Source organism: Indicator indicator, chromosome 17 (genome assembly GCF_027791375.1).
Source record: "Indicator indicator isolate 239-I01 chromosome 17, UM_Iind_1.1, whole genome shotgun sequence".
Classification (NCBI taxonomy): Eukaryota; Metazoa; Chordata; class Aves; order Piciformes; family Indicatoridae; genus Indicator; species Indicator indicator.
Genome location: NC_072026.1, coordinates 17,800,581 through 17,816,185, shown reverse-complemented (window position 1 = coordinate 17,816,185; position 15,605 = coordinate 17,800,581). Strand labels below are relative to the sequence as shown.

General features: G+C 34.4%; 1 protein-coding gene across 1 annotated transcript in view; it reads right to left on the bottom strand.

Annotated features, from left to right (window-relative positions):
• DIAPH2 (diaphanous related formin 2) overlaps positions 1 to 15,605 on the bottom strand; it is a 221,794-nt gene that overhangs the window by 132,962 nt on the left and 73,227 nt on the right. The window contains exons 19-22 of the mRNA XM_054388824.1: positions 15,257 to 15,358; positions 13,739 to 13,833; positions 10,134 to 10,235; positions 3,633 to 3,872 (exon numbers count right to left, since the gene is read on the bottom strand). Of these exons, the coding sequence (XP_054244799.1) occupies positions 3,633 to 3,872; positions 10,134 to 10,235; positions 13,739 to 13,833; positions 15,257 to 15,358 (539 nt within the window). The remainder of the gene's footprint in view (positions 1 to 3,632; positions 3,873 to 10,133; positions 10,236 to 13,738; positions 13,834 to 15,256; positions 15,359 to 15,605) is intronic.

The window sequence follows — 15,605 nt, the reverse complement described above, 5'->3', positions numbered from 1 at the left end:
AATGTTTATGTATGTAGCTCAGAAATAACATCAACACAGCAAAACCAGCCCTTTACATGTAATATGTTGACAAAGGGTTTAAAATTTGCAAATCACATTCTAACCTATTTCCAGAATTTTTTTTTTTTTTAATTTCTTTTCCACAGATACTTCTGGATTGAGTTATCAGGTGTAAAAGTGTCAGTTAATACAAGGAAAAAATTATCTACATTTTAAACTACCACTACAGTGACATTCGATTATTATAGCTATTAAAAAAGCTATTAATTTTGATATTATATAACTTTACATATCCTAGAAATCTTTCCCACCTTCACAGAAAAGAGGCTGATGCACAATGAATAAATGTGCACTACTTCATAATATAGAACTAGAAAAACCACTTTGTCTTGTACTATTTGCACCGCGAACAAGAAGTAACATAATATTACTCATCACATAAAATATACATTGAACCAGCTAAAATACAACAAAAGCTTCATGAAAACAGAAGGAATGCTTCCTGTTAGTCTTCATATAAATTCACCACAAACAGAACAAAAGTTGTATCCGACGTATGCCTAAACCAAAAACCTCTTTCCTTTCAATTCAATTTCTGTCTAGTGTATCTTTCATGAAGTGAGAGTTCTGCTCCTGATAAGAGATAACAACTGCTGCACTAGGACTTCAGAAGAGCTTTTCATTCAACAAAGCAACAGGCAAGAGGATTTACCTTTAGTGCATTATTACATCAAACTCCCTGAACTTTAGTACTTCTTCTGCCATATTTCTATTTTCATAGATCACTTGACACCCCAGGCAATCATGAATGCTCTAGTGCATACATCAGAATAGCTGCTACTGCTTGCTAGTCTTGATACAGCCCATGAATTCTAATGCTCATCTCTCTTTTCTGAACAAAATTAAGTTCTCTGTCTTCTGCCAAAGGTTGTTTACAAATCATTTCTTTCATCAATAACATGATACACTGCAATCTAACATCCAGAAAGATAATCTGTTTTTAAGGATTTGCAATTACCATACAAGCATTAGCTTTTTCCCTATGACCAGACAGGTTTGAAGTCATGCTTATTTGCTTTATCATCTTTTAATACAAATTGCTACACAACAACAGATTTCCAAGTACAAAATGACCAGCTCTGTTTTAAGAGCATTCATTTTGCAAAAACAAACACTTATCTCAGATCAATACCTGCTTTCCCTCCGCCCCCTTTTTTTCAGATCATAGAACATCTGCTAAACAGGTAATTAATTTTAAGATTGTTGAGGAGGGGAGGGAGGGGGGAATAAAATAAAAAAAACCAAATCAATAGGAAAATTAGGGTTTATTGAAAGGTGAATTCATCACATTAGGATGCCTCATGATTAAAACAACTCTGTGTATTCTGCACATAGCAACGTGTACACATAGATTTTTTTGTCTTGCTGACAACTGGCTCCAAATTCTTATTTTTTTTTAAATATTAAAAATTAAAAGCTCTTATCATGGGCAGAAAGTCCACTGACATTAAAGACATTATAAACCACGTATCTTAAATAAAAAGAAAAAAAACAACAAAAGTAACACCTAATCAAACCACAAGGTAAAATCTTACAAACATCAAGCCTTTAAAAACCACTGATTAAGTTATCCAGTTGTTTGATTCCCTTTATCCTACGTTTTCTGACTATTTTTTTCTGAACTTTGGGCCAAACACATAAAAAACAGCTAAAATCTAAAATGAGTCACAGTTAGCTAGATTTATTATAAATGCTGTTCACGTAACAGCTGAAGACTGAATCAATATGTAGACCTATTAATGAAAAAAGTTCTCCAAATTTCACTAAGACTTTTTTCTGCTCCTCAACACTGTCTTTGTGATTCTTTTCTATTTAGACATCACCTTATAACAACATGTATCTAGCACCTGAAGGCAACAGCACAATCAACATTTTATTACAGAGAATGTTTCAAGTCTTTTCTCTAAATCTCACAGGGAGGGGGAAAACAAAACACAAAACATTTCCCTCACAAATAACTAACTTGAAATAAATTAAAACAAAAAAAAGTCAACAAACAGATTTTTGTTTCTGAGGGCAAGACTGAATTATATAGCCATAGATTTTTGTCTCAGTTCTTTTAAAAGGAATTTAGCAGCAAGGACAGATAGCTACACTTCAGCAATTATTCAGTTCAGTAGAGAACAATTTGCAGGATTAGTCAATCCACATTAGCTGTGTCAACATCTGTGGGATTTGCATTGACAGCAATTCATAAATCTATCACCTGGAGTGTAAGAATACCTTTTCATGTCTCTGCTATCCTCGGGTACCACTCCTGCACAGTCACAATTTCCCCTCCCCCTCATTAACAAGTAGTTTTCTACTAAAAACCTTCATTTCCTTTTATATTCCACTACTACTGCAAATGCAGCACTAAATCTCTTAAAAAAAAAAAAAGGCACAAAACAGCTCCTTCAACTTGGTTGCTCTTTAAAAGAAGCTATTAAAGAACAAAAGTTTTTCCTCAGTTGTTTTATGAGAAGTTAAGAATATCTTTGCATCAAATTACATCAAGCAGTCCTTCTCTGGTGAAATATGTCAGATAACACTTGCTGTGTATCTGAAGTACTACTTCTCCCAAGGCTGATTCTCTTTGAGTACATAACAGATTTTCTCATGGTGCCCAAAAAAAGGGACCTGAAACCTGGATTGTTGGATAAGACCAAACAGGGAAAAAAAAAAAAAAAAAAAGAAATTATTTTGGCTGTGCAAAGTGCCACACCTACATGTTTTTAACACCTCCAAGGATGGTGACTCTACCACTTCCCTGGGCAAATTATTGCAAAACCTGACCACTCTTTCAGTAAAGATATTTTTCCTAATATGCAATGTAAACCTCCCCCAGCACAACTTGAGCTCATTTCCTGTAATTCAATCACTTGACATTAGGGAGAGGAGATGGACCCCTACCTCACTACAACCTCTTTTTCAGGTCATTTGTAGAGAGCAATGGGGTCATCCCTCAGCCTCCTCTTCTCCAGCCCCATCCCTTCATTTTAAAGGTATTTTCAAAGGTCCTTTGCAAACTCAATCAAATTCAGATCAATGCCTTACACATATTTTACTAAATAAAAAACAAGCTTTGCATATAAAATTCTGACTGCTATAAATATTTAAGTTCTCACTGCATGCCAAATTTTGCCACTGCAACTGAAGTTAAACTTTAGCTATCAATATTCATCTTTAATTCCAAATAATTATTTCTGTGACACTGCTTGAGGAATACCTGGGGAGAAGTCAGGAATGAAGATGAGTAACTATTTAACATACTCGGAGTTCTATGCATATTGTATTGACAAGATGGTAGTTAAACAAATTCAGACTGAAAAAATAATTATTCTTCCTGTACACTCCCAAAGACTCAGAACAGACTTATAATTAAACAGCCTTAAATCAACCATTGCACTGAGAAAGACAGCTACAGCAGGGGACCAGCCTGGAAATGCTTACTCTGTATTTGTCTGTTATCAAAAAACAGAGATGAGGTCAGTAAGCTCCACTGATTGAACATTTTCCCCTGTTCAGGGCACCTTCTCATGTGTTGTAAGTCTCACAAATCAGCACTTACAAGTTTTATAGCTTCATCTTACCTTGCAAAGGAAACTGATGTTAAAACCAAGAGACTGTGCGTTTCTGGAGCCAGAGTTCATGTAGTTTCCAAGGAAGAGCACTAACTCTAAAAGCTTACTAAAGCTTTCACTCTTCTTCAGCTCTTCACAAGCCAGTGTAACTGCCATAATGTCAGGTTTGATATTGTTTACGTGCTCTTCAAACATAAGCTTGAAAAGGATCCCATTGAGACGTGACCGCAACATTTTCACTGAGCTCATCTACAAAGTAAGAAACATTAAATGAGAATACATAAAAAAAACCCAAACAAAACAATACCTTATTTATGACAAACAATTCATATTAAAAAAACAATACTGAGCAGCCAGCAAGCCTACAGTTTCTGTATGCTTTCATTCTTATATTTCCAGGAACCCATATTGCCACACATATTTTTGCCCAAACCATACACTTAGCCTGAAAAAATTAACAGGAGCAATTTATTGAAAATAAGAACATGTTTTGCATTGCCAAACCAGTGCACTTCTCAGTTCCAAACTCACTGGCAATAAACACGCTGCCAAAACCCTTCCTTCCAGCAATGTAACTCAGTTCTACCACTTAACAAGAACCCAAGATTAGCCTGAAGGTAGACATAGCAAACATTTCATCACACTTCCAGTGAAGTTACCCTTGAACTCTGATATTTGCCATTTTCCTAAAACTAAGCTTCTCGGTTTTAATTCCTTCAGAAACGGTACAATAATCTCTCAAGTGCATGTGCCAACACCAGCCCAAATGCAAACATCTACACTTCAGTCCAATTAAACTAAAGAATTATATTTTCCATTTTTAGACTCACTGAGTTGATGCATTCAGCTCTCAACTTGCTCTTGGCCTCTGAGAGAACAGTAGGGACACAATGAATTCTTAGGAAATCTGGTGGAAAGACATGGGACTATCTATGAGAGTTCGAGATACAGCAGGTCAAGCTTCATTAGTCAGGTATTTTTATAAAGCCAGGTTACATTAGTATTATTGCTCCTGACATATTTCCTGCCATTGTACTGATGAGAGCTGTTAATTGTGATACTTACAGATGACATCAGTGCTACACCTAACAAGATTTTTATTTTTGCAAGTTTGGTTTTGGTTTAGTTATTTTCTACATTTATAGCAAGTTATAAAAAAAAATAAGAGGAATCCTACCAGTACAGATAGTTACCAAACCAGCTTAAAGGTATTTTAAAGAAACACTATGGCATATATTTAATCCTACAGCTTTCCAAGTTCACACCATCAAAAAGCCCCTATCTGTGCATTCAAAAGAAAACTCAGATTTTGGAGGTGGATAAGGAGGTTTCAGTTTAAATTTAAGCCAGTAAGTTTTATATTTAAAAAGCAACACACCTAGAGATACTGATGTAGAGAGATAGTTCTGGCATACTCTTTCAGTTCTGATCCTATGGCATCATACTATGTAGGCAGCATATTGCCTTACTTTTCAGCCTTTTAAATTTTGTAAGACTACTGCTCAAGACACTATCACCTTCAAATTCATTCATTCCTGATGGGAGGTTAAAAATCACAGCATTATAACACAGTAAATGACAGATACTGAAACGGATCTATAACAGTGACTCATTAGTTTAAAAACCCCAGATCAGTTTCATGAGACTGCCTATCAAAATAGGTAGGTGTCTTCCATACTTTGCACAAGTGATCAGCAAGAACTTCCTCCTACTTAGCAGCAGACCATAATTCACAAGAGATATATAAGTTTCAGAGAAAAGCATGTACTGATAATTTGTAATCCACTTGAAAGTTTTCATGTACATGCAAGAATGATTACCTTCTAAATCTAACTACTCATTTTCATTAGCAGAACACAAAAATATTTCTCCCTCAACGTATTCACTATCAGTGGTGCTCCTGAAGCACTTGGTCCTCCTGAAAGAAAATCTTGATGTAACAAATCACAGACCTTGCTATCAAAACAAATATTTTTTATGTGTTCACGCCTGTTACTCAAAGCTTTGCCATGGCTCTTTGAGGAACCATGATTTTACTACTGTTCTCTATCAGGACAGCTACCAGAAACTAAAGCAGTAACTTTCATATGAAAGACTTGGGTGGCCTGAATAATGATGAATTCATATTGAAGCAAATGTAAATATGAAGGAATCCCAGATGGTCTCAAACAATTCATATGATCAGACTGGGAGGAAGAAAAGAAGCATTTCAGCATAACGTGCAATCTTTTTCTTTTTTTGCACATCTCCATTGTCACAAATTTCTCTGTAAGTTTCTATAAGCCAACAAAATGCAAAGTCTTGAAATGTTCTTCTAATCATTCTGTATTTTAGTAGTATCAAACTGAAAACATCTGTCTTGAAAGGATCTACCTTCACTGAGCTGGAGTAAATGGAAATTAATCACAATTTAACTTTTTTAGAACATTCTCCAATTACGAGTTTTACATAAAATGGCACAGACAAAAAGTTGTCAAAGGCTTTAGACTGTGAAAAGAGAGAGCAACAAATCATATGTAAGCCAACAGAACAGTGTGAATTAAACATTTGTGAAGAATAATCCTTTTTAAGACTTCAGCTGATTTGTACTTAACTTCTGTTTTTAAGACTATGAAGTGTCATGGAACACTGATCACTTATTTGCTTTGCAAGGCAGTTTGACTAATAAACCAGCAGTAAGTTTTAATTTCATTTGCTGATCCAAAAAATACTTCTAAAAACTCTCTTGACAATTTCATAAGTGCTGTTTGAAGTGGGTTCTTTGCTCAGAATTCAAAATATACATTATGCTCCTTATGTATCAATAGAAAATGACCACCAATGCACTTTTATTTAACCCTTCCACACCCTGCCCTGTTTTCTCTCTCAATAGATATGTGCAATGGCTGATAAAGACACTAAATTTAGAGGAACATTATGAAAATAAGTAAGGTGCAGCAATTACATTCACTTAGGAAAAGGTCAAATTCTTTTTAGTTGTACAAAATTAGCATCAAAGGCATTTAAGAAACAACACATTCAAGCAGGTATAAGAGCAAGCGTTAGCTTCCACCATGAACAGTTAAAGAAGCAAGAAAATGGATATTTTTTTCCAACACAGGACTACATGTCATTATTTCCCCTTCTGGGCTTTCATAAAGGTCCTTGTCTGAACTCTCTACCTAATCAAGATCTTTATAAAGTCCTTCACTCTGTATTATCATCATCATTCAAATCTCAAGCTATGTATTAAAACTAGGATCAAAGGTTATTGAAGAGAGGTAAAAAGCACAATTAAACTTGCCTCACTTCCTAAGCAAAAAATCTGACACTCCTCTAATAAAAATTTCTCAACTTACTAAACCAAGTTACTCAGTCTCTGGCCTATAAAATATTGAACTCTTTTTTTTTTTTTCTCCTAGCAATGCTCTAGAAAGTTTAAATCCTTACCAGCTCAAGAAATTACAGTAAGGCAAAACAATGAGTAAATAAATTAAATAAAAATCACTAAACCAAAGTGGGTGCAATAAACCTGTACATCTCTCATTTCGTCTACCTCCCAGCAAAACTGTTTGGGATAGTTAATCCTGGTTATACAGCATGAAAGAGTCACAGGATCTGTAAGTCTCCACAATTACTAAGTGAAACTTTCCCTCTTGAATGAACAATGGAACTACCAATAACTCCGTAAGAGCTGAAAAAAAGGTTTCCATTGACTAGAACCAGAGTTCTTTGGTCTATTCCAGTCACTTGTTTCACTGGTGCACTGAAGTGCTACTAACTAGAGTTTGCATCTCAATTGTGGGATGGTAATATTCTTCCAGACTGCAAAACTCACATTTGGTGGTAAAGTGGGTGAAGTTTTCTCGGTTTAAATAGCACTAACATTGCAAAAGGCTTTTTCAGCTCTTGGTCTGAGTTGACATAAAAATACTTTGCAGTCACACTTTATAGCAAAGGTGAGGCTTATGAATTTATTACTTAAAATATTCAATTGTAACTGAAATTGAAAGCCAGCATCCTAACTGAAGTTGCAGCTGTTCCCATACCATGAAAAAAATTAACAAGTTTCACATCTCAAAATCAGAGAATATTCTGCCAAGCTTATTTAATGTTTATAAAACTAATGCAGTTAATCCATTTACATTGCTCTACTTCAACAACAACCTTTCTATATATGAAGTTCTGCTGCCCTTTTTGATCTCAGGGTATAACTTCAAAAAGAGTTATTTGAATATCTAATTGATTTTAACATTTCATCTAACTTAAAATTCAATTCCAATATGCAACTGATATATAAATAAAAATTAAGATGTTTGGTCTCTTCTAAGAAGTTAGTAATTTGCTAAATATAGTTTTTCTACACAAATTTTAAACAACTTACCCCAACCTTTATTAAATTTGATAGGTGCAGAGATTATCCAATTAAAATCATCTAATAATTAACAGTCCAAGTTTACATGCAAATAAGAGTACACATTTTCTTAAAACACTCTTTCTGTCATCTTCTATTCCTAAACATATTCTTCTTAACATTGAGGTTAAGATTATTGTTAATGCAAAACTCTGAAATTGACACAGTGAATACGGATTCTGGTCAGGTAAATAGCTTATATTAGCTGCATTTCTTCCACATTAGTGGACTGTTTAATTAAATAAAAAATTAGAAATAAACCCGACATTTCAGTAGTATTACTAGAGTCTAAGGGCTCTAAAAAACCAAAAACAAAAACAAAAAAAAAACAAGATAGAGTTATTACCCATAAGGAAATGTAACATTTTTTATTAAACCAGATGGCAAAGTTGATTAAGTAAACAAGTTTTCCTGTCTAAGACAAACCACCATTTGGAAATGTTTGATTGAGCAGGTTTTTTCTAATTAGTGTTCCATTAAATGCCTTTAAATTATTTCTTGACTTCCTGTAGCTGGCCATTCCTCAAAAGAAATAATTAATGAAAAGGAGATCATGACTATATTAGTACTGTCAGAAAATAAGGATATTTTTATTATTTTTTCAATACAATTGAGTGGAGAAAAAAACCCAAGGACCATTTAATTTCAATCCAGTAGCAATCATAAGTCAGAAAAATGCACACTGTCTGGGTAGGAAAGACAACCAATAATGATGATAAAGATATACCACAGTATCAAGGTCTTTTCCACTTCTCTTTTACTACTGCACACCTTACAATAAGGCCAAACAATGCACTAGATCTCTACGAAAATCTCTCATGTTTGTTTTGAAATAAAACAGTCCTGGAAATTCATGACATTTATTAAAAAAAAAAAACAAACAAAAAAACCCACCAATCACATTAGGTCAAATTATGGTCCACTACCATCTTCAACACACACACACACACACACAAAAAAAGAAGCACCAATATCAAAACACACACCCAAAAAAAAAAAAAAGAAATCACTCAAAAGCGACTTCTGAAGCCAAATCATGCTCAAATCAGAGCTTTTTGGTAGACTCTTTCCTTGTAAGAGATTTCTATCTCTGTTTTAATACTTTTTGATGTACATAACACAGTAAAAACCCAGCAAGAGCAAACCTAGTCCATGTGGAGTTAGGCATCATTTCAAAACACGTTACAAAAACCTATCACCAGCATTATAATCTTCCAGACCAAAAAAAATAACTGAAAACAGGAACTAATTTGCCAAGGACTTGAAGGTCTGCAGAAGACCAGAAGCATAAAAAGTCTTCCAAGTCCTATCACACCTGGTGTCATACAATCAACTACCACCATGCATTAGGGTAATGCAAATTTTGTACTTTCATTTGGAGACAGGTTCTAAACATTGCAATACTTGGTATCTCTACTTTCTGAATAGACGTGCAGTAAAAAGCAATAAAATAAGATCTGAAACTTCAGTTCTAAAATAAATCCACAGCTCTTAGAGAGTAGTTGTGCAAGTTCATATGTATTTGCACATATGCATTTTTTATATATATGCCTACATTTATAAATACCTGTATATGCATACATGTAATAGAGACATATGATGTGCAAATATGTACACATATATACACAAACACTGTCTTGTTCTTTTTAAAACTGAAGAGTAAAACACAACATTATGGGTATATTAATTCATTCAGCTATCTACACTTTCTGATACAGCAGAAGATATTTATCAAACTGTCAATGCCTTTGAGTTAATGGCTCTTCTATGAATTCTTGGAAGTTTACCTAATTAAACCTTAACTGTTCTCCAGAACTGTTTAATAAGCACAAGACTTGCATACAAGACAAGATGGTCACACAAGACTTGGTTTGGCACACAAATACCTGCTGCTCTTAACTGCATACTTTCAGTCCTTCCAAAAAAAAACTAATATGCACATACAGAGATTTTTAGATTATTACTCATCCAAAAAAAAAAAAAAACAAGAAAAAATTACCATATTTTTTTTACTGTGGGGCTTGCAAAAAATTTAACAAAAACATTCACACCTACATTTATTTCTGTTTAATCTATCTGACAAAATAAAACTCCATGATTATTACACTAATACATACCACAACTCCAAACTGTTCTGGTTCAGCAAGATCATTATATTCATTCTTTAATTCAGCTAAGGCATTGAGTTCATCCTGCTCAGGAAGATTCTTCACTAGATTCTAAAACAAACAAGACATTGTATTACATTTGTTATATGAAACTAGCTGAGATCTTAAAATAACTCGCTTAAAATACCACAACATGGAAATGTATGAGGAAATTATGGGAAGCTTATTCTATTTATGCAGCTTTCACACTACAGAAACATCAAATCAAACCAGTAATTATTTAATACAGGCATCAGCACCTCTGGTACAGTTTCTAATTTGAAGAACGCCTTCTCAGTATTAAAAAGTGAGACAAAACTCCATGATGCTGTCAGACCCTAAAAAATTATATTCCAGCTACCTTTTTTTTCCCCTTAGAATTGCATCTTGCTCATTAAATATTTATCAAGAAATGACTTGTCTGTGTAAGGCAAGAAAAAATTACCACAAAAAAATAAAGCAAATCCTTAGTCATTCAAAATAGCTGTGCACAGACTGCACTTAACACCTGACACAAAGAAAGAGTAACACCTCAAAATTGTACAAGTCTTCTGGATGGAAGAAACACTGTTTTAGAGGTTTAAATTCCAGAGTGACCATGGAATTGTTATTCTATAGGATTTTAAATGCAACATAGATGTTAGTGAAGATAAGGTAATGTGTTACAGCAAAAAGAGAAATAAATTTTTATCATTTCTGCATCACTAGAAGCAAAACATGTCAGAACATTTGCCTTCAGCTTGGTTAGGTTATTAGCACACACTTTCTCCTTCCCTCCCATCAGAAAAGGTGTGTTGCCATGTGTTCCATCAAGATAGCAGTGAATAGAAGGACATGCACACTGACACTAGGAGAGAACTGATAATGACTGTTTAGGTTTATGTCACAAAGACTCTGATATGACAAAAGGTTCTGTTCCTTCCAAAATCTGAAAAGCTACCAGGCCTACAGCAGCATATTTTTCCAAGCTTAATGGCAGAGAAGCTTTACTGTTAGAGGTGCAGATGTCTTATTTTTAGAACACACCAATCTTGCCATCTCTCTTGCAATATTATTCATTAGGAGAATTTGATTACTGATCACTCTGCCAGGCTTAATGAAGTAGGCATTAAGATACAACTTTCAAAAAGGCATCAGTCTAATTTGCCAAATTTGCAAGTGATAGGTAACTTAATTCTCCAAGCTAAAAGAATCAAACATTCATCCATCTTACTTAGCAAGGAAAAAAAAGATGATAAGTGGTCTCATATAAGCCATCCTTGAAAGGATTTTACACTTATGCCAAGGAGCTGCTGTATGTATCAGTAAGCAGAGTTCAATACACTTGACAGAGAAAAGCATCAGGTTCACATCAGTATTATAAAATTAAGCTATAGCCTCATGTTTAATCCTAGGCATACTTACTTTCCTATTACCTTAAATCCATGTCCCAAAAAATTCTATTAAAAAAAAAAAGGATCTCTAAAACCTCCTTTGCTCGTTTGATTGACTGCTGGTAAACAACAAAGACATAAACTAACTAAATAATGGGGGGGGGGGGGAGGGCACACGACACCTTTGAGGAAAAACAACAAAAAATAGTCTATTTGCATTAGGCAGATAATTCACCAAACACTGTCATTGAAATTTTATAGTATTTGTCAGAAATGTACAATTCATGTACACATTATTTTAACACCAATGTGGAAATACAGGTATCTACTACTATAACTTGCCTTTTTTTTTTTTTTTAAGCTAAGTAACCAAAACCTATTAGCAAGATTGATCATTTCTTTTTCCTTATCCACACCCCTTCATGATCTAAAGCTAACAGATCAATTTATTTTACCCTCAGCTTCTAAGAAGGAGACTTGGCCTCTACTGGCACTGCAGCCAGTATTTACATATGCTTACTTTCATTAATTGTATTGAATAACTGAAAATGAAGCTAAAGCATTCAGTAATCACATACTCAAATCCTTGCCAGTACTTCAGGAAAGAGAATTTCATAAAGAATTCATGATGCTGTGGCTTTAGGCAAAAATAGGGTAAACAGAAATGGTTTACCTAAGCCTAAGAACTAGAAATCTAAGGCTGACTTTAAGACTCTGAAACTGTCACTCACAACTCACTGTCACAATGCTCTGAACTCCACTAAACGTGGTGTTGGACGTTTTTATGTTTAGAACAACATAGTCTCTGAAAGACACACTAAGAATTAAGAATTTTTTTCTTTAAGTGCTTTCCTCAAGGAAGGTTCCAGCAGTACACTGTCCACCATGTACTCAAACCGATTAATCCAACTACCTTTAGCAAAGATTACAACTTAAGTTAGAAAGTTAGCAAGAAACAAGGACTTGAGAAGCCTAACTGAAAAAGTGCTTTTTCCATAGGCTCAGTTATGCTATACCCATTTAGCTTGCACCACTTTGATATTCAGAACCTTTGTTCTACGTGTGCATTTTTACAAAGTACACGTTTTGCTAAGCATGAAAGAAGGCAAGGTCTGCTTTGTAAATTAGTTAATAACTCAGTCGGAAGATTAGAATAAAAATAAACCGGAGCAGACTGAACATGAAATAAATGATACAGCCCATTTACCCCATTACACTTGTAAGAATATCTTTAGAAATACAGAAGGAATCTCTGCTGGGTTATCAGCTAAATCTCCCTGCTATTTATTACAAGCAACTCTGCCACACCATTCCCTCTGGAAATGGACCAATTTCCGAAGCCTCAGTTTTTTTAATATTATAGGCAGCTGAGTTTCTAGATAGTTGCATTCATGATGAATTCATATACATTTATTCCGGTGTTACCACTGGCTTTTACTTCTGCAATTTCATTTTTCTCCCCAGTGTTTATGCACATCACTCTTCTCCCCATATAGTTATTATGTAGTCATATGCCCTCTCAGCTATTTATATTGCTAAGCTAATCAAGCCAATCTTTTCTAGCTTCCTTCTGTAGACTGTTTCCCCATCCCTCAATCAACTTCGAGTAGTTTTTAAGTTCAGCTTCCCCATTTTAAATTCATTTTTGAGAAATGTACTGAGTATTTTAGATAAGGTCTGAGAAGTGCATTATTCAAAAGCATTAAAATTATCCTCTCTACTTGACCCAATACACCTTGCAATCACGTTTTGACTTTTTTGTAGGATACTGCCTCTGGATGGAATGAAGTTGACTTTCTTCATACCAGCTCATATGGTGTTGTTCTGACTTGTAACCAAAACAATATTGATAGCACACCAATATTTTTGCTATTACTGAACAGTGCTCATGCAGCTACAGCTGGTAAATGCTGGTCCTTGAAACTGAAGAAGAAACGGTAGAGATTTCTTTTTGAAAAGGAAACTTCATAAAGCGAGAGATTCAAAAGTCCTTTTGTTAACAGTGTCTTTTAAAAGCAGTTTTAATCCTACATGTGACCATATTTGAAAGCAGAAGTGAAATAAAACAGTAAACAAAACTGATACACTTGTAGCTGATATCCAGGAAACTCTATACTACTCTTACTCTTGAATTCTTACACTTTTACAGCATTTTTATGTGGGAAACAAGCACTGAAGAAAACCAGCAATATTTTCACATACCTGAATTAAGGATTCACTGAGCTTCTCTTCATCAACCTCCAAAATGATATTTTTTATTTCTTCATAAGGCAAACGGAAAGAACCCAAAAATATTGCTGAAATTCAGTAATAAAGAGTCAAAAAGGTCATAAAGATCTATATAAGAAAGCAAGCTTAATTCCTAGAGACTGAAAAAAACACATTTTGGTCCAAATTATGAAGTTTTCTATGTAAAATCAACACTAGCCACCAGCAGTTTGACATGTAATGAATTTAATTTCTAAGAAATTAAACTATGACAACACTTCTGTTTAAATCAGCTTCAGTGGCTCCCTAGCAGGGTTACTTACCTTTAGCAATAAAGCCCTGCTTTTGCCAATGGCAAAGTCTGTAGTACTTTAGATTTATTCGGCCACTAGAAGCCTTTACCCATTATTTTTAGCTTTCATAACCATATATGAATAGCTGTACTACATTTACAACTGGTTGAATGATACCGACACAGCATTCTACAAAAATGCCATATCAAAAGGATAATAAAGAGCAAGGCAAAGACAAAAACCAATACCCTAACCCAAGCACTTGTCAGGGTAAACTTATACAAGAGAAAATGTGTGTTGCATACCGTTCAAAGATGGGAGTTCTCAGAGCAATTTGATCTCAGGATGTTGTAGCAACTCATCAAAGCCCCACTCAATAAACTGCGAAGCATTCCTGATCCAGATGGATTAGCATGCCTTTTTAATGAAGTGCTGCATATTCAAGCTTTAAGACTATGGCTGATTTTCCTGTATCCTTAACTTCAAAACTTGGAAGTTTTCTGTCACTTGTGTCATAGCTCATTTTCTGCTTAAGAAAATGTGCTCGGTGATGTGGCAATAAACAAAGTACAGGTTTGGTTTTGCACGCTTCGTTTGCCACGAGCATAGTTGAACTAGTGACATTTTATGGTATTCCTAATTCAAATAAAATTATCTACTACTCTTAATGATTGATTTCTTTCCTTAATTAAATGGAGAAGCTGCAGGTGAAAAAAGGAGATGGAGCTGTTTTCCTTACTAACTTATAGTAGTAATATTTGCACCTAACTTAGCCTATTCCATAATATTTTTCTCTCTAGATGTCTATCCCTATCAAGTTCTATTTCTCCACTGCTCTTAGGAGAAAGAGCCATTAGGAATGGCCCCTCAAACCCAGCCCACAAAACCAAGCAACACTGTGCTTCCCCTGAATCAATGATTATCATTTAATTATCCTCAATATATAGCAATTAATGGGGAAAAAAAAATCAGCGTTTTCTAACAAAAATTACAGTTCATTAATATTGATGTCTACAGCATTTGTCCATGTTACTTTTCCCGAGTTGCATACTAAATTCACACGACATGTAAAGCATTTGTGAACTTATGACTCGCGTCACATTAGGCAGTTTTTAGAAAAAGAGAAGTGCACATGCAAAGAAAATAAAAGTACGTTTCAGAAGAGTAATGTGTGCACAGGCTAATTAGATAGTCACCTAATGCACTTCACATCACTTACATAAATTCTGTGCGCTTTTTCCATCCAAAATTCTTAATTCTTTAATCTTTTTCTTTGACTGAACTGCTTTCTTTTCTTCAGATTCTTCTACTGGCTTTTTAGCTGGGAAAAAAAGTATCAAATTCAGATTTATTATTACAACTGTTTAATCTCAACAGACTAATAGCAACTCTGCTAGAAAGTCATAATAATGCATCTAGAACTATTAAAGCAAATTCAAGGCAAAATTTAAGGACTACCTCAATGTACTGTAAAATATCCAAAGAATCAAATGAATTTTACAAAATTAGGAGAAACATGGAACGAAAATGTTAATATGACAATGACCATTTTTCCCCAAGCACTATCA